Raw genomic sequence first — 19,408 nt, forward strand, 5'->3', positions numbered from 1 at the left:
ATGAAAGTATACTTTATTGCGCTAAAACAAATGTCAGAGATAATTTGCAGCGGCATATTGTCCACGGATGTTGTTTTTCATTATTATGCAATCTGCGGATCGATACACCAAATTAATCATATTTTTATTAAAAATAACTTTGTAGCTTTGTCCAATAGGCTTTGTATTGTTATGAGAAGAAACACAGAATTATAATTAGCTGAAATTGGATGTTAAAAGGTTGCTACACAATTACAGCAAAACACCTATTTAAATAAAACACATGATATCGAGAAAAAGATTTAAAAAAAAAAAGCTGAATTGAAAGCTTTGTTTTCAACAAGTAATTGCTGAATGTTAATAATTTCAAACTTTTAAAATAGGAAAAAAATTAATTTTTAATTTTTTTTCTTTTTTTTAAATATTAAAAAAAAGTTTAGGATTTTGGGTTTTCCGGATTTTGGGAATTCGAAATTGGGGTCTCATACTACAATATTGTGGCAATTAATTGGGAAATTTTATTTTTTTCGTTTTATCACACGTAAGCGAATGAATAAGCACTCAAATTCAGCTCAAAGTTCAAATGACACTTATTTTCAAACTAGTGGTTGTTTGTACGCATCAGGTACGTTGCAGGCATATAAATTCTTCCGCCAAGTGGCTAGAAATCGGCAGTGTTAGTTGCTCGCTTGCCGTGGGAGTAATTAGAGTTATGGATATCAGCCCTGAAACACGTGCTAAAGTGATTGCACTTAGAGGACACACTTCTAAAACGTTAGAGGAAATAGGCAAAATATGTGGAGTGAATAAATCAATTGTCGGGAGGATATGGCTGTGGTTTAAGACAATAGGAAATGTTGGAACCAACCGGATTGAAAAATAAGAAGGTAAAAGATCAACTTAGGCTTGTGACGACAAAAGTTTACATTGAGTGTTATGAATCCTTAATTAACTAGTTTTGATCTCTACAAGTCCATGGTGACAGTTGGTGTTAACATTACACCTTCAACAGTGAGATACAGGGTTTTAGAACGCGGGTGGAGAGCATGTCGACCATAAAGAAGCAGCTTCTCACGACTCGTATGAAGAAAAAAAAGGTTAGAATGGGCAGGGAAATATAAAACATGGACTGAGGAGGACTGGGAAAAGGTTTTATTTTCTGTGGTTCAGGGATTTAGGTCTAGGTTCGTGAGAAGGATCAAAGGAGAACCTTTTCGTCGGCACCAAATTAATCAGGCACCCAAGTATCCACCCAAAAAGATGTTTTGGGGTTGTTTCTGCGTTTCAGGGACATAATCCCTTGTTCCCGTAGAAGGAATGATGAACAGTGTCAGCTAAGAATCGATTTGGACCCAAAATGTGCGTCCAACCATGTCTAAACTTTGGTCAAATGAAGATTACGTTTTTGAATAAGACGGCGCGATGTCACACATTGAAGGAAATTTTTAATTTCTGCTCTAAAAACAAACTTACTGTACTGGGTTAGCCTGGAAACTCCCCGGACTTAAATCTGATTGAAAATTTGTGGGCTATCGTTAAAAAGAGTCTTCATAAATTTGAGAGTACTACGATGGAAAAGCTAATTTGCTCTGTTTTTGACATATAGTAAAATGACGTTGAAATTAAAACTATATGTGCCAGTCTAGTACATTCTATGCCAAAACGTGTCTATGATGTTCTTAAGTCTCGAAGATGTCATATTAATTATTAGTTTCAAATGTAGTCATGAAAAACTTGAATAAAACTGATTTTTTTGAAAAAAATGCATTTTTTAATTAATTGCCACAATTATGTATATTAACACAATAATTAAGGTCGCCAAAAAATAGGAAATTATAGCTTATGAATTCGTATGTTTGTGTATGTTTATTGCTTTTTATCTCATATGGAAATAAAAGAGAAATGAAAATACAAACTGTTTAAATACAAAATGCTCAGATAAGACTGTCTTTATTCTGAAACACAATTACATACTTACACTATGATAACACAATTCTGCTTGCTTTAGTTTTGCAAATTAGAAAAACCTATGAAATACTCAATAATTTTTTTTTTTTTTTTTGGTACTTTTTTTCTGCATCCATAGCTTAGACATTTTACAAACACGAATTACTCGAGTGTGTGAAAATATATACAGTCGACTCCCGCTACAACACGATTCGACTTACGCAAAATGGCTATAAAACGATTTTTTCACCAGTAAATAATTTTAGACCTAATGCGAATTCTCGACTGCAACACGAAAAATTTCAGAAACGAATCGCATTGTGAAAGCATCGACTTTATTATTGGCTACTAAAAATATTTATTTTATGGAATAGACCAATAGACCTTCATCCCTTTAGCATCACCGGCAGCGGAAGTTCCCACACCGCACTAGTCGGAACAGAGCTTTGTTTATGCATATAAATAACTACTCTGCATCTACCATATTTTTTTTCATATTAAATGCAAAAATTGATGAAATATGATAACACCTAAGAGCACTGTTCCATCAAAACTTTGTGAAGACAGAAAGAAAAAGAGAATGTTTCAGATAATTAAAGAAAAGCTAAAGATTCTCCATGCGTTTGAACAGCTAAAAAATTCATTGAAGGTAGCACAACAATTAGGTATGAGTGAATCCTTTATATGTAGAATTAAAGTCAAGAAAAGGATATCCCTGAAAGTTCACCGAGTAGTGTTGAAGCAAAATGCAAAAATTATGAAAATGGAAACTGCTCATGTATTAAGAAGTAAAGAAACCAGGAAGATGTGTGTTGCCGTAGATGGAAGCATTAGCGCAATAAAAGAACTAGTGAAGCAACTATTTAAAAATACATTTGAATAACAATTTGATCATGCATCAAAAATCAGCAACATCTTCATTTTTTAAAAAGTTACAAATATCATTACTACTACTACTACTATGCAGTATGATTATGGTACATCATTTTATTATTACTACATACTGTATGTACCATACTAGAGTTTTTTTATGTTTTTCTTTCCCGTTGATCACTGATTTTGTGCATCATAACAGTGTTTTATGTTAATTAAAACAGCATGTTTAAAAATACAAATAAAAATTCAATTCTTTACTTAAGAAACGATGATGAATAATTACGGAATTGTTTAAAACAGTTTGAGGTGGTGTTAGGAAGGGTCTAAAATAACTACTGTCCGACCATCACGAGAAAAGCCACTACCGAAATGTCTGCGTCTGTCTACAGCTATAGTAACGAGGCGTGTCTCATTTTTTCAAGGGTAGCTTAATGTTGGAAAAACCGTACGCCTGCACAAAGGCGAGCAGGCATGTGGGGAAATGGCGCCAAAAAGCCTTGCTGCTAACCCTTGCAGAAAATGAATGAACTCTGTTTCTATGGCAGTAGATGGGCTCAGACTTGATGGTGGGAGCTTTTCTCGTGAAACCCAGACAGTAGGTATATTTATAAAAAAAATTACACACACTCATTTCCACAACGCGAAATTTCGACTTACACGAGGGGTCTTGGAATGCATCCCTCGCGTAAGTCGGGATTCAATTGTAATATATTAGGATTTTATTTTAAAATTTTAGCAGTAGTTAAATGGCCTTAATTTCTATTTTGGAGGGAAAAGAAATAGCAAACCTTCCTAAATATTCATGGGCAGTAAAGAGCAACATTAATGAAGATGGCATTGAAGCACTCAAATCAAAATCAATCAAAAAATTGCTGACAGCAGCAGCCTTGTTGCTAGAATTACCAGCAGATGCACTTTCAATGGTACTCTTCTTTTCAGGTGAAGATCCTTTTTTCGCCTTCCGTTTTTCCTCACTGAAAGTGAATAATATTTATAAAGAAATACTAAATTTTAGTACGAAAAAAATTACACATGCATATGAATAAAAAAAGGACTATGTTTGTAAACAAAATAGATCTACAGTGGTGAATATTTATGAAAATACAATTTTAAAAATTTCTTAAAGTTCATTTAAAATAAATGAAGTTTTACACAATATGCATGCTATATATGAAAAGAGTTTGAACAAAAATAAAATTTCTTATGTAACTACAAATAAAAAGACATGGTTAAAAACTAGACTTTAGCAACAGACAGATGTGAAAATTGATTTCGGAAATATAACTTTTCAATAGTAACTCAAAAGTAATGTACCAAAAAATTGCACAAAACTGCGTAAAGAAACATACATTGTTTCTTTTACATATTGTATTGTCGAGTGCTTAATACATATTATCGAGGCTGTGTGTGGATTCTAAAATTGAAACAACTTTTTATTTTTCCCCACTTTTCAAAACTAGGCATTGAAAATACTAAAGTACTGAAAAATATGTAAAATAATAGCTAATACATTTGGAGAATAACTTACTTTAAAATTAAACGATACAATATGATCCAAGGTAAGATGACAAGCAAGGATGCATTATCAGCAGAAAAGTCATAATTTTCCATCTGGATTACAATGACGAGAATCAAGTTTTGTGTGAGTCGGACAAGCTTTGATTCTTCAAGTTCACTGAGATATTCAGATTTTAATTTTGCACAGCTGAAATAAAAAGATTTAATTAATGCAAGATCACTTTATACTATTTTCATATCAAGAAAAAAAAAAGAAATCTCATTTGTGTTCAATACAAAATAATATATACATATATAATTCAAATAGAAAGAAAAAGAATGAGTTTAACTCTTTACTCTTCATTCAATACCTGCACTAGGGAATCATGTTTTATTGTTTTTTTTCCTACCATAAAAGCATAGAAAAGTTGCAGAATTGAATGTTACTTACTATTTGGGGAAAAAAAGATCCATAGATCTCAAAGCATGTCATTTTTAAAAATAAGCTAATATGTTTTGAAAATTTCAGTTAAAAAAATACGAAAATGAATCAATGAAGCAAGAAGATTCAAATAATAGTAATTGACCTCGCACATGTTGTGACTTTGTATTACATATTACTTGATCAATTTGACACTTGGAAGATTATCATTGGTCAGAATATGAAAGGAATGGATTAATTACGATGCCTTTTCTGAATTGAAGCACAAGCTGACAGAGGGGAGGGAGTCACGGTGAACACTAGGCCATTGAAAGTTATAGAGGAGATGTTTTAAACACCTTTTTTTTTTTGGGGGGGGGGTTACGCCATAATAACTGAGGCCATGCACCATTGCTTTTAGGGCATATGATATATACATCAGCGCAAGGACATAATCAGAGGGGAAGGGCGACTACAGAACTGATAATCTTGAGCCATAAGAGCAAATCTTTTGAAGTCTATATGTGTAATGCATTCATATATATATATATATATATATATATATATATATATATATATATATATATATATATATATATATATATATATAATGCATTCAGATTGTTTATGCCTGTCCATTGAAAAGGATTTCGGTTGTGCTCCTATATTGGATATAGTTAATTGCTACAGACATTGCTACACAATCTTCAAAGCAAAATTTCATGGATCAGAAAAATAGCATTATCTTGTGCTTATTAAAGATTCATTCAAAACTTTTTTTTTTTGTACTTACAAATGAACAAATAATTGATAAAACATCATAGAAGAAATTCAATGCCTTAAACAAGTTATGTGTTTTGTATAGCTTAACATAAAACTGATCAATAAAAAAATTATCAAATAGCTTTTCAAATTAATTACCTCAATTCAACATATTTACATAAAACATGCCTGTTAAAGTGTACAAAATATCATACGAAAGATAAATACGATTTTAAAAAGACAAAAAATTAGTTCTATGGAAATGTTATTCAAATAGCAAATTTCATGAACAAAAAAAAGGAGGTTGGGGGGAGGCCATGGAGGAGAGCCAATATCAACAAAAATTATGTATTATCAAAATTAATTTCATTCATTCAGTTTTTATTTTATAATTTTCCCATTTTTGATGTGTCTAGTCATTATAAGGCTCTAAAGCGTTTAAAACTCAAAAAAAAAAAAAAAAAAGGAAAAATGAAGTGAGCAGCCTGAATAAGTCGGTTGGCTGTTTATAACTTGAGCTTTAAAAAGAGCACTGAGCTTAAAAATGTGAACTACATGACAATTCTTTTAAAAAACTTGATTTCATATTTCATTATAAGTGATAGGATTACTATTTCATAAAGCGAAATGGTTGTATGTGATAAATTGAATTCAACAATAAAAACAATTCAAAACAAAAATGCAACACAATTTTTTAATGATAAAAGTTGTATATTTAATTGGGTAATAAATTTACTAATACATAGAAACTTGATTTTTTTTCATAATTTTTACTTTGATTTACATTTTTAAAAAATGAGAGTGGAGAGGGGGGTATTTATGAATTAAAAAAAAAAAAAAAAAGCTGATATGCAGTTTATATTTGGGGCAGATGAAACGTCAACATATGAGAAAATGTGTAATCTATAACTAGATTGTAAATAAAAACTGACAAAAAAAATTATTCTTACTTGTCCAAACCAGACAACAAATGAGCCATTGTTTCTGACCATTCGGAGTTCTTCGTTGCATTCATGAATTGTTGCAATGCTTCATTAAATGAAACCTCACTCCAGTAAACACATTCCTATATTGAAAACATTCTTATTAGATAAAGCTTGATACAAAATGGATATTACAAAGAAAAATCAATTGTATTTACTTTATATCTTTCAAGCTTCAACAGAGAATTTTGAAGAAGTAATAATTGTGCATGTCTTTCAGGTACACCTTCAAGATTTTGCTGCAAAAGAAAAAGTTCAAGTAAGTGGTGGGTCATTAATAAAAAACCAAGGCTTTTCAGCAATGAACTAAAGCAAGAATTGAATAGATAAGGCACACATTTTTGCAGGAAACGACATAAACGTGTTTCGGCATCACAAGGAATGCCTTTTTCAATGCAAAAGAAGTGTGCTTATAGATGAAAAGACGTCCGATATGTTATATTTTTCTTTTACTAAAGCATAGCATGCTTTTTTTTTAAATTTAACTCTTTGATTTACAGATTTTTTTACATAAAGAGACTTAAATGCTACCCCTTTTGGCTGCATTCTGGTGTTCCAAAAGGGTTCTTCTACACCTTTTTGGGGCAAGTCAGTGTTAATTTCAATTTAAACTCAAGTAATGTTATAATTTGGCAACAACATACATCACCAATCTTTTGGTTGCCAAGTTTTGTTGCACAAATTTGGTGAGTAAAATATTTTTTGAATCTGTTTTCAATTTGCCGTTATTTAGAGTTATCCGTTGAATTACATTGAAGTCATTGATATTGGGAAAACTGATCTCTGAAATTTTTTTTTTTTTTTTTTTTTGCATTGGTTCCAGACAAACTAGAAGATAAAATAATTAAAGTGTTCGCTTGGTTTTTTTTAGTCATTAAAAAACCATGCATTATTTAATAGATGTGAAGGGAAGTAGTGTGGTGTCACATCAGATTCTTTAAAGTTACGTTTCAAAATTCTATTCAAACAACACAATGCATTTGTTGTCAAAGAACTTGAACAAAATTACCTTTCGTTTTGTTCGTGGTTGATGGAAAGTAACTATAAGAAGATCAACAACAGCAGCATAGTCGCCATGTTCATACAGCCTTTGAACCTCTTCCAAAGACTGGCATCTCTGAAGTGATTCCAGCTGCTGTTGAACATTTTCTAAAGCAGAATTGATTCCATGATAAAGCGAAAGATTTGTATAACATTACACATTTTTTTTAAACAAATTACAAATTGCTAATAATGCTGCAACAAAGAGGGAATTTAAAAAAAATACTGTTATGTTTAGTTGCTTTTTCTTTATCTAGAAGTTTTAAACAATATTGTATATATTACTTTATCATACACTAGCGGCCTGTCCTGACCTTGTTCGACTTAAAAAAAAACTATCTATCTTAAATAAATATTATGCAGGTACTTTTTAATTTAAAATTTAATAATAAGTAACATTTTTTACTTGGTTTTTGAGATTTCAAACAAACTCATTTACCTCATTTCCTAATCAAGAGAGACAAATACAGTGAAACCCCTCCTAAAGGACACCCCTTTAATGCGGACACCCCTCTTATGCGGACAGTTTTTAATTCCCCGGCAGAGAGACATTAAACCTAATGTATAAGGAACCTCTCTCGTACGGACACCCTCAAATACGGACACGGACACCCTTTTCGAAGTCATTTATATTGATATATCCTTTTTTGCGGACAGTATTTAAAACTTGAGAATTAAATAGCTACTCCATTGAAAGGCTTCATTTAATGCAAAGTCGACCAGCTTATACGGAGATAAAAAAAATATTTCTTTGCAATTTTACTTTGCATCTACTGCGTAGCAAAAAATTTTCAGCTTGACACCGAAATGCATTTTTCATTCCAAAAAACATCATCAAATCGTCAAAAATAAAAGAAAAGAAAAAAGAAAATGATTATTCTGCAAGTTTCTGTCTGTATACCCCCACCCTCCCCCGTTGCCTTGTTCCTTTTCAGATGACTAACAAGCAGGCGTGTTGTGTCTAAGTGGAGCCGAGTTGACGCGCCATCTAACAAAAATATTTTATAGAGAGTAAAAGTAAAGCCAATGCAATATCATAAAGTAAACTTAAGGGTAAAAGCATTCAGTTGTTTCATCGTTCTCATTGAAATGGCTCTGAATACTCATCGTCAGCGTCGTACTCTTTCTCTTAAAGAAAAAATTGAAGTTATAGATTTCGCAGAAAAAAATAAAATTGGAATACGGAACATTGCTGAAAAGTTTGGTGTGGGACGCACACAAATTTGCTGTATATTAAAAGGAAAAGAGAAGTTTAAGAAAGAATGGTTCATAAATGGAAACCAAGAGAAGAAAAAAGATTTTCCTAAAAGTAATGCCCTTGCAGTGGATGAAATTGTGTTTAAATGGTTTGTGTCCGCAAGAAGCAAAAATATTCCGATTTCTGGCCCTATTTTACAAGAAAAGGCGAAAGAAGCAGCTACTGAAATGGGTATAGAAAATTTCAAAGCTTCCAATGGATGGTTAGATCGTTTTCGAACGAGACATGATATCGTTTTTAAAAAAATATGTGGTGAATCCATGGATGTGGATGCTGACGTTTGCGAGAAATGGTTTGAGAAAGTGCCTAGTTTGATTGAAAATTACGAGCCATGTGACATTTATAACATTGATGAGACCGGTTTGTTTTATAGAGCTCTGCCAGATAAAACCTTAACTTTACGGAAAGAAAACTGCTCTGGTGGCAAAATCTCCAAAGAACGCTTAACAGTTTTGTTGGGTGCCAGCATGGATGGCACAAAATTAAAACCAGTTGTCATCGAAAAAGCAGCCAGACCTCGGTGTTTTAAAGGACTGGATATAAAAAAAATTACCTGTAGACTGGTATTCAAATAGAAGAGCGTGGATGACAACCAGTGTCATATCTGATTGGCTTGTAACTTTTGATAAGAAGTTGGGGAGAGAAAAAAAGCATATTGTTATTTTTATGGACAACGCGCCCTCCCATCCCAAAGACTTTCACTTGAAAAATATAGAAATAGTCTTCTTGCCAGCAAACACAACATCGAAATGCCAACCTATGGATGCTGGGATAATTCAAGCATTTAAAATTCAATACAGACAACTAGTTATGAAGCATTTAATCAATAAAATGGAAGAAACTAAAACAAGTAGCGAATTGTCCAAAACAATTGATGTGTTAGATGCAATCAGCTGGGTTAAGCACGCATGGAAGGAAGTTAAAAAAGAAACAATAGTAAGTTGCTTTAATCGCGTTGGATTCAAAAAAGGATCTGCCACAGAGGAAATTGACAACGAAGTTGATTGTGACAATGATGGATCCGATTTGCAGTCGTTAATGCAACAAGCAGGGTTCACAAATGTGACCGCTGAAGACTATGCTCCCATCGACGACCAAGTTTTCTCTGAAGAAAGCGAAACAGAAATTGCAAGCATAGTGCGCGAAATTAACGAAGATCATACAGTTGAGGATGACGATGAAGATGAACTGTCCGTAAAAGAAGACGTTAAAACAATTAAAAATGTTAACGAAGCTTTAAGTGTATTAGATGGACTCAGGGAATTTTCAATTAAACACAACGATCCTAAAGGACTACACTTGGTACAAGAACTTAAGATACATTTCGAAAATGAAAGACTTTCATCGATCAAAACATATCAACAGACATCAATCGAACAATTTTTTAAAAGTACAAATTAGGTATGTAATTTTTATGTGAACCTGTTATTTAAATCTCTTTGAGTGTGCAAAACTGTAATATTTGAATTTAACCTGATAAAATAATTGTTTATTATGTATATGTTGGTAAAAACTAGTAAATTAAAAAAAAATCTTTGCATATGAAAGAGTAGAATTCACACATATTTCATTTAAGATTTCAAAAAACATAAACAAATAACTAAAGTTAATTAAATTAAAAAAACCTCTGTAAAGCAGACACCCCTCTCTTACGGACAAAAAAGTTTGTCCCGTTAGTGTCCGTAATAGAGGGGTTTCACTGTATATAATCCCCAGTGAACAATACAATCTTTCCGTATGTAACGTTGTACTAAGTATCGTATAGTTGTACGGTTGAACTTCAGATTTGATGATGGTGATGGCATAAGAAATTTCCATTGGAAATTGTGATCTTTTAAATTGGGAAGTCAATTATGCAGGGGGATGCACTTGCATGGTGGCATTGCACTTGCATGCAAATCTTGCATGGGGATGCAAGCAAAATGAGCAAACTGATATGCTGCTGGTGATGTAAGAACAATAATCTCTATCATATTATTCGGTAGTGATTTTAATTGGGGTCCAATTCCATTGCATATAGATTATGCAAATTAAAGTTGTGCAAAAGAATTCATTTGGCTACCGTCTTTAATTTAAATAGTATGAAGAGAAGTCCTGAGGAGTTAAGGTAGTTGAGGAATTCATGTGCATGATGCACAGCGTTGTTGAAAAAACTATTGTCCTCTCGCACATCCACATGTAATTTTTTTGACAAAGAGTCTCGGTTTCAGGATAAACATTTAGGATCAAATAATTTAGAGAGAATTTCCTCCCTACACCTCTATTTTGATACGATACCCTGTACCATGTATTTTCAGGTTACCTTCTTGCAGTAAGACTCTAGTAATGCTTACAACCATCTCTTAAACGGGCTCTAATAGTTTTTCTTAAGCTACAGAGATTGTAAAGGTGTCCTAAGAGGAGACGAATTTAATCAGGCTTGAAGTATATCTGCAAGCATTTCTCTAGGGCACCACATTAAGAGTTAAATGAAAGACCGTCAAATACAAACACGACACCTCTCATAATTTTGTCAGACCCTTTTTGGCTTTTTAGAGTTCTATCAATGCCTTCTATAGCCAAACGGTGGCTCATCGAACATTTGTCCTACATTATGAGACATCCTCTTGAAGAAGTTCTCCCAGTTGTCCGTTTTTTCTGGTGGAACATGCGGGGACTTTCAGGAGGAGATATTCAAAGTAGTCTAAATGTGGAACGATCAGTTTTTCAGCACTAAGTAAAGTCCCGGCAGTTCCATAAAATAAACATCTCAAAAGCCTACTGATTGATTTTCGACTAATGTTACATTTATTAAGTTTTCCAGTTCTACCGGATATGCCGAGAAAAAGTGACTGGCATTATGATTTTCATGTACCAATCTTGTTTTCATAGAATTGTTTTCGCTGATTCTCTGTGGTAATGGCACAAACAAAAGTCCCTCATTGAGTTACCACTTCATTGACAAATTTTGCCTTAAATTAAAATTTCGTTTATACACTGTAAAAACAATTCAGAAACGTTAATGGAAAATAATGTTCAGCTGATGTCCCCAATTTCTGAAAGGAAGGTATCTTGCAAAAAAACAAAAGTGTTTTCTGCTAAAATTCTGTAACCTTCCTAAAATTATCCTGGAAGATTTCTGAAGAATTCCGTAACCTTCCTGGTTAAAGCCAATAGTGTTATCTTAAATCTTAAATAGGTGCAAAGTAACAGCTTCGTCAGAACAGGTCCAAAAGCTTTTTTTACAACCATGGCTACAGCAATGACAAAATTGAAAGCGAGTACCATGAATCTAACTCTCTTGCAGAGCTTTGGAATCTAGAAACTTATTGGCTCTTATTAGGAGCTTAGTCAGTATGGACTGCCTGTAATCGAACTGATGCCGATACACTTATTAAATACGTTCAGTGAACCTTTATACTGGTAGCTCAAAATATTTTTCACAACAGTGAGAAGTATGCATTGGTCTAACTTGTAGAAATTCAGGAAGCTTTTTGGCAAAAATACTTGATTTTTCTCAGAGAGAGAATAAAATCCTGTGATATCTCGAAATGTTCCGCTGAAGTAATCGGTAACGCTTAGGATTTTTTCTTCAGTCTGTCATTTAACATTGAATGACAATCATAGTATTTCTGCTGATGTTCTCCTTGCAGTATGTCATCACAGAAATCTTTTTAAAATGTTTGCCATACAGCAATAGGATCTAAAAGTTGACATAGTTATAAACAATTCTCTGAGCTTAGGAGCGAAGTAAGAAAGTTACATGTATCAAATAAGGTTAGTTTCAAAGGTTTGTCATTCTCTAAGAGATCGAGTTCTAAACTTGCTGCTTGATATGTAGGCAGGAGCTTTAACTGTCCAAAGACTTTTGAAATATGTTGGACCAACAAAATGTTCTATAGGAACTCTTTTGGGACAAAATTCCGATTGGCTAATAGGATAAATATTGTAATTGAACTAAGAGTTGAGTCTTTCTCAATCCTGGAATGCCTTTCAACCTCTTGTACTCGTTTTCTTTAGAGAACTTGTTTTCTTCAAATGCCCCCTTTTTTTTTCACAATTTCTTCCTGATATTGTATTTGTGAGCTATATTCTTTAATTATATCGTTTTAAATGCCTAAATATGACAAGGAAGAATATTTCTCCAAATGATTTTACTTATTTTCCTTCTTTGTTAATTTATTTCCTATTAAATGTTCTTTGTTCGTCATTGTTTTAACACTTGACTTTGAATGTAGACTAATTATGTACAATTACTCTTTAAGTTTAGAATTTGCTAAACTACATGTACTTAAGTGACCTCATTAGCAAATGTTTTTTATTTCAATTTTTGTAGGAATAAAAAACCTTAAAAGATAGCCCGAAATACACGCCAAATTACAACCTTTAGAAGTAAGGATTAATATTGTCTATCTGCACTACTTGAATTCAAAAACTGATTTGCTCGAAGCAAATCTCAGTTACAATTCGTTTAGATAAATTTTGAGGCATTAGCAATCTGTGACTCTAATTGGTTTGCAATGTTCAAAGCTAAGAGTATGCTATAAACTTTATCCTCTGCAGCCTCAAACACATGTAAAGTTCTTTTCGGTTCTCAAGCAGGCATCGTGATATTTATTTCTTTCATGTGTTCCCAAAGCTCAGCATTCAGTTTGAAGAAAACCGCCAATCATTTTGCTATTACGGATGCAGGGTAATCAGGGATGTTTTTTTAGGTATATAAGAACAAAACCGTTGGAAAAAGAACTGGTAGTGAAGACAAATTATTGGTTAAAAAAAATAGTATAAATACATATATGCATAAATTATAGCTTATGTCATTCAGTAAAAATGCACCTTTTATGTAGTGAAAGAATTTTTCAAATAGTTGCAGTGGTTCTGGATATTACCTCGAACATATAAACACACAAAAATCTGCTCCCTCTCTTTATAATATTAGTATAGATGGTTTGCAATGTTCAATGCTAAGAGTATGCTATATACCTTATCCTACGCAGCCTCAAATACATGTAAAGTTTTTTTCAGTTCTCAAGTAAGCATCTAATATTTAATTCTTTCATGTGTTCCCAAACCTCAGCATTCAGTTTGAAGAGAACTGTCAATCATTTTGCTATTATGGATGCGGGGTAATAGAGGATATTTTTTAGGTATATAAGAACAAAACAGTTGGAAACAAAAACTGGTAGTGAAGACAAACTATTGATTAAAAAAAATAGTATAAATACATATATGCGTAAATTATAGCTTATGTCACTCAGTAAAAATGCACCTTTTACGTAGTGAAAGAATTTTTCAAATAGTTGCAGTGGTTCCGGAGATTACCTCGAACATATAAAACACAAAAATCCACTCCCTCTCTTTATAATATTAGTATAGATAATTATTAGACTTTTTTTGTATTCCATGCACTTTTTAGGCTTAATCATGACACTTTATAGCAAGAAGTCAAAACATTTGATGTAGGCATATCAACTTTTTTGCTATGAAAAAATATATAAGCTTGCTCTGTTTGCTTAAGATAGATTTTTTTTAATAGCTAACTCAGAAAATAATTTTAAACAGTAAACATATTTAAAAATTGCAATTTATTAAACAAACCGAATATCTCTTAAAACAGAAGTGGCCACCATGTGTCGCTCATTAAGATCAACTTTACATATTAGCAATGTGTTATGATAAAACTTTAAAATTTTTTGCTAATTGATCAGCAGAGAAGCAAAAATGAAAAATATAAAAAATATCAGCTTAGCGGTTTACTTAATTGAATAAAACATGAAAGATAACAATGGGTTGTTTCCACGAGCTAAAAGTACTACTTTTAGTTACTGAAGTTGGTAGAATGAATATAACAGACAACATGGAGTGCAAAAAACTTTTATTTTCAAAATGTTCAATTTTTAATTAACTTTTTTAATGTCTGATTTTTCAAATAAGGCGTGGTCTTTATGACCTCACAAGTGATGAACTTGGGTGCGCTACTCCACTCGCTTATGCTTACTCTCTACCGCATTTTCAGATTATGAGAATTAAGAAGTGAATTTAATACTGTGCTGTAGGCTTGCTCTCAACCATATTGTTGCCAGTACACATGAGTATGAGTAATGAAGCGAATTAAATATTGCACTCAGCACTAATGGCATCAGTGAATAGCAATTCATCACTTGTGATGTCATGTGCAGAAGAGTAAAAACTGAAATTGAATCTGTACACCAATTAAAATAATTGTTAAAAAATATTAAACTTTGTCAAATTATGTAAAAAATGGTCAAATCCTTTGTTTTTAAGCATGCTCTTTCAGAAAAAAAATAACTTTAAAATTTCGGAAATGACCCCAATATGAGACATATGCATACAAAGAGACAAATTGGTGTAAAATTTGAGCATCTTGCATCACAAGGCAGTATTGTGGAGTGTGTCGAACACAATAATTTTAAAAGATCTTCAGTTTGAGAATCTCTTAAGCAAAAATGTTTATCCCTTGTTATCTCTTTATCTATATATGTAAGTTGTTTCTTTGTTTGTACCCGATGGCCAGAAGCCCCCATAGCACCTACAGCTCCGAAACTTGCCACAAAACTCGAACGTACCCCAGGGGTCTGCACCTCGAAGCCCAAATTCTAAATTTCAAATTAGTTTTTTTCTAATTAATTAAGCTAAAAATTCACATTTCGCCAAATTCGTAGTTGAAAAAATCCCCCTACCCCCTAACATTATACATCGTTGAAAAGGGTTTTTTTTTCTGAATAAGAAGGTGTTTGTTCCATTTCTCTCACTTAATTAGAACCGGAGATAAGCAATTCTAATTGAGCCAATCATCAAGGCTTCTCTTTCGAGAAATTGCTATAACACTAGGTCCAATTTCCGGACAATTTTCTACTACAACACTAGGTCCATTTTCCAGATAATTTTTCAATTACTTTCTTTTTAAACATTTTGGAGGAAGTTGCCTTTGTTGCTTATGAATATTTTACTGTCATTCATTGTGTATATGTTAATTGATTTTCTTTTTAAGTAGAAAGTCGCTTGGCGAATTTGGCGAATTATGGAGTTTTTTACATTTGAAAGCTACTGCAAATGTAATTTTGATGTAATTTATTTTTCTTTAATTCAACGGATTTTCTTTAATTTTTTTTGCACAGGCATCGCTGTGCTGGTACTGCTAGTAGTTAATAAAAGCTTCAAAGAAATTCTGGAAGGAAGTCTCTGGCAGACCTGCGTCCAGGACACCCCATAGCACCTACAGTCTTGAAATTTTGTACTAAATTACTTCGAGCCACGGGGGTGTGCACCTGGGGTTTATTTTTTTTTAAATTTGAATTAGTTTTTTAGTTTCTTTGTAATTAATTTTTTAAGCTCAAATTTTGCATAAATTGCCTATTATTGCCTATCAAAGGGGTGAAAAATTACTTGCATATACTAATATAATATATTGTTGGAAAGGGTAGAATTTCCCGCGTTCTATGCAATTTATTTCAATGCTCCAACTTAAATACAGCGGGAGTTATTTGCGTTTTAAGCTTGAACTTTCTTAGGCTTAGTCAAAATTTAGGTACTATTTTCTTCATTAAATCTATCAGTAAAAAGTGAAGTTCTTGTCCTACAGTTTTTTTTTTTTTTTTTTGACACCACTGAAAAGAGCGGCTTTTTTTACTCCAGATCTAACTCGACTTTTGGTCGAAAATCTTAGCTTCTATCTCCAAAGGAAAAAAGTTACAAGCCGTAAAAAATCAAGTTTGAATAATTTCATCTTCATTAAAATTATTGATGTTTTATTTGGCGTTGCCCTAGTTACGTCTTTTTGATTCACATGTTTCTTCTTTCTTATTCACAAACTTTAAGGGTTTCGATTTTAACGGAAAATCTTAGGCTCAACTCAAGTCAAGCTCCAAGTTAAAGAGTAAAATATATTACTAGAGACCACAAATATGAAAGCTACTTTTCAAATTTACAAAACTGCAGCTTTGCAATGCTCAGGAGCCCCTTAGCTTCTACAAGTTGGTACAAGTTATTTTGAAACCTGGGGAAGGGGTGCTTTTTGATCCAAAGGGAGCTCATAATGCGTTTTTAATCTGTTTCTTTCTAATTGACGATTTAAATATTTGCGAATTAAATAAGATTGCGAAGCAATCTTCGGGGGTTGGTGAGCGTTAGCGAGCAGGGGGTAGAGTCCTCTAGTGTAAAAAAAGCAAACACTGTTTCAGATAAATAAGCTGCAAGAAAATAATCCAATAAATCACTTAGATCAACTAAGAATCATTCAACGCTCTACCTGTTAGTCACCCTTGGCATAGAATGCACTTTTGCGTAGAAACACACAAGTATTCATGTCAGTAATCTATATTTCTAAACATGATCAGTGCATAAAAGAAGAAAAAAAAAAGTTAACATTACACAAAGTTATTTTAAACTACAAATAACAATTCTGGTGAGCATCTGCTCTTTTAAAACTAACTATGGGAATAGTAGACAGCAAATTTTGATCCAATTTAGATATGAATTCTAACTCACCAACATGTATTTCACTGGATCTTCTGGTAATGTACTTAAACTAACACAAGACAATCCAAACTTTTGTCAAGTCTTTTATTCAGGTCTAGTAACCATAAGAGATTTTGCACAATGTGGTTAGTGTCTCAAATTTTCAATGAAGGCAAATGATTTAACTTTATAGTTACAGCTTTGCCGAGGTTTTTTTAAATGGGAAAAGATAACAGAAAGGAACACAACCATTATTATTAAGTTTAAGATCATCTGCAATCATTAATAAAATATGGATTATATTCGACATGGACATCCATAATGTTAAAATTGATTTATCTAAAAAGGGAAAACTCAATATTGAAACATTTTCTAATATCCTTACTTAATCTTCACAGAGAGTACTTAAATTTTTATTTTTTATCACAGAAAACAGCTTCCGTTTTATGAGTCAGTGCTCAAATTTCAAAGTGCTTTCAGAACTTCAGAGCTTTTGTTTAGTGCTTGGGCCATGATAAGTATGACACAATCACTGACATTTCTTCAATGGACTTTAAAACAGCAGAAATATTTGAACATGGTCCTATTTTTACTAGCAAGATAAAGCAACTAATTATAATGTAAAGGCACTTTTAAAACATAATTTTAAAAGAAAATCAAAAAGGAGCGGGGACTATCATTATTTATTGATCCCATAAATGTTGAGCCACATATATCCTTTTCTATGAATGGCACTCAATTCTTTGCAATATGAAAACAATAATATTTTTACCTGCAGTTATGGTATTAGTAGAGCTGCAATTCTGAACAGTTATTTTCACTGGAGTTTCTTCATCTTCACACAAGACACTACTAAGCTATTAAAAAGAAAAGAAAAAAAAAAAGAAGTAGTGTAAAGAACTCACTAATTTATACATAAAATATTTTATACACACCATTTAAACCAAGTTTCTAACCTGTAAGTCGAGCCGGGTTTGATAAGCATTTTATAATTGGGGGGGGGGGGGGGACCCGTCAGCAAAATCATTTTCATTGCTATGGAAAGTGAGCGCAAAGTGAATAGCAATAATTTTTCAATGACACCACAGTGTGATAAAATTTGCAACCAAAACTCATCCATCCTATTAGTATTGTATTAATATTTCCGCAATATTGTACTTTAACATCTATTTTTCTGTAATGTGTATAGTTACTCATGTAGTACAATTATTTACTCCCATTACAATCCGTACTACTGTCTATCCATCTGAAGATAGATCTTCTCGAGAATCGCTGCAAGTCGAGAGTCGAACGAGGTACGGATCAATTCGAAATGTTCCGAGGAAAACAATAGGATCAATCTCGTAATTGTATGACTTTAATTAGCGGAGATATTAATTAAAATATTAATTAACATAACGTTGTTCAGGAATTTTTATTTCTGTCCTGTTGCCATTTCTCATATGGGTGAGCAAATAATAAAATTCTAATAATTGCTTTAAAGGGAATTTTTCGGCTGCAGTCCAAATCTTAAAACAACTTTTCCATCCAGTATTTTATTTTAAATGAGTTTAATGTACCTTTTATTCTGATATATAAATCATAAAAATACTCTTTAAAGCAATTTTTTGTTTAGAAATTTGTTGTAAACTAGCTTCGTTTCTCTTTTGTTCTAAGCAGGGCCGGATTTAAGGAAGGGCAGGCGGGGCTACTGCCCCAGGGCCTCCACAACAAAGGGGCCCCCACAATAAAATTTTTACAAAATATCCTAACTTTCAGGGGTCAGGGGATGCATTTACTATGAAAGTGCTGATCGAAAATATCGGATATATACATATATATCGGGATATATATATCAAAGTATCAGATATTTTAAAAATATGATGATCTTTTCGAACTCTGATTAGGGGCCTCCACTCCTTCGTTGCCCCGGGGCCACCACACTTCCAAATCGGGCCCTGGTTATAAGCAATGATTTCTATCTTTTTCTGTTGCCATTTTACATTTGTGTTAATAAATAACATTTTAACAATTGTTTCAGTGGGACTGACGTCATCAAGACCACCAACCGGAACAACCGGTTGCTCTATTTGGACATAACTTTTATTTATCGTCTGCCCTTATTTTTATTTTTTACAGCCAACGTTCTTAACTCTTTTCTGCAAGTGAAAGTTATATCTTTAGTTATGTTTATTCATTGTAGTGTAA

At 32.6% G+C, this 19,408-nt stretch overlaps 1 protein-coding gene across 1 annotated transcript in view; it reads right to left on the minus strand.

Annotated features, from left to right (window-relative positions):
• The window catches only part of LOC129224370 (calcineurin-binding protein cabin-1-like), a 110,060-nt gene that overhangs the window by 46,081 nt on the left and 44,571 nt on the right, over positions 1–19,408 (minus strand). Inside the window, 6 exon segments of the mRNA XM_054858812.1 lie at positions 3,591–3,776; positions 4,331–4,507; positions 6,433–6,548; positions 6,624–6,704; positions 7,475–7,614; positions 17,994–18,078. Of these exon segments, the coding sequence (XP_054714787.1) occupies positions 3,591–3,776; positions 4,331–4,507; positions 6,433–6,548; positions 6,624–6,704; positions 7,475–7,614; positions 17,994–18,078 (785 nt within the window).

The sequence above is a fragment of the Uloborus diversus genome, chromosome 6 (assembly GCF_026930045.1).
Source record: "Uloborus diversus isolate 005 chromosome 6, Udiv.v.3.1, whole genome shotgun sequence".
Taxonomy (NCBI): domain Eukaryota; kingdom Metazoa; phylum Arthropoda; class Arachnida; order Araneae; family Uloboridae; genus Uloborus; species Uloborus diversus.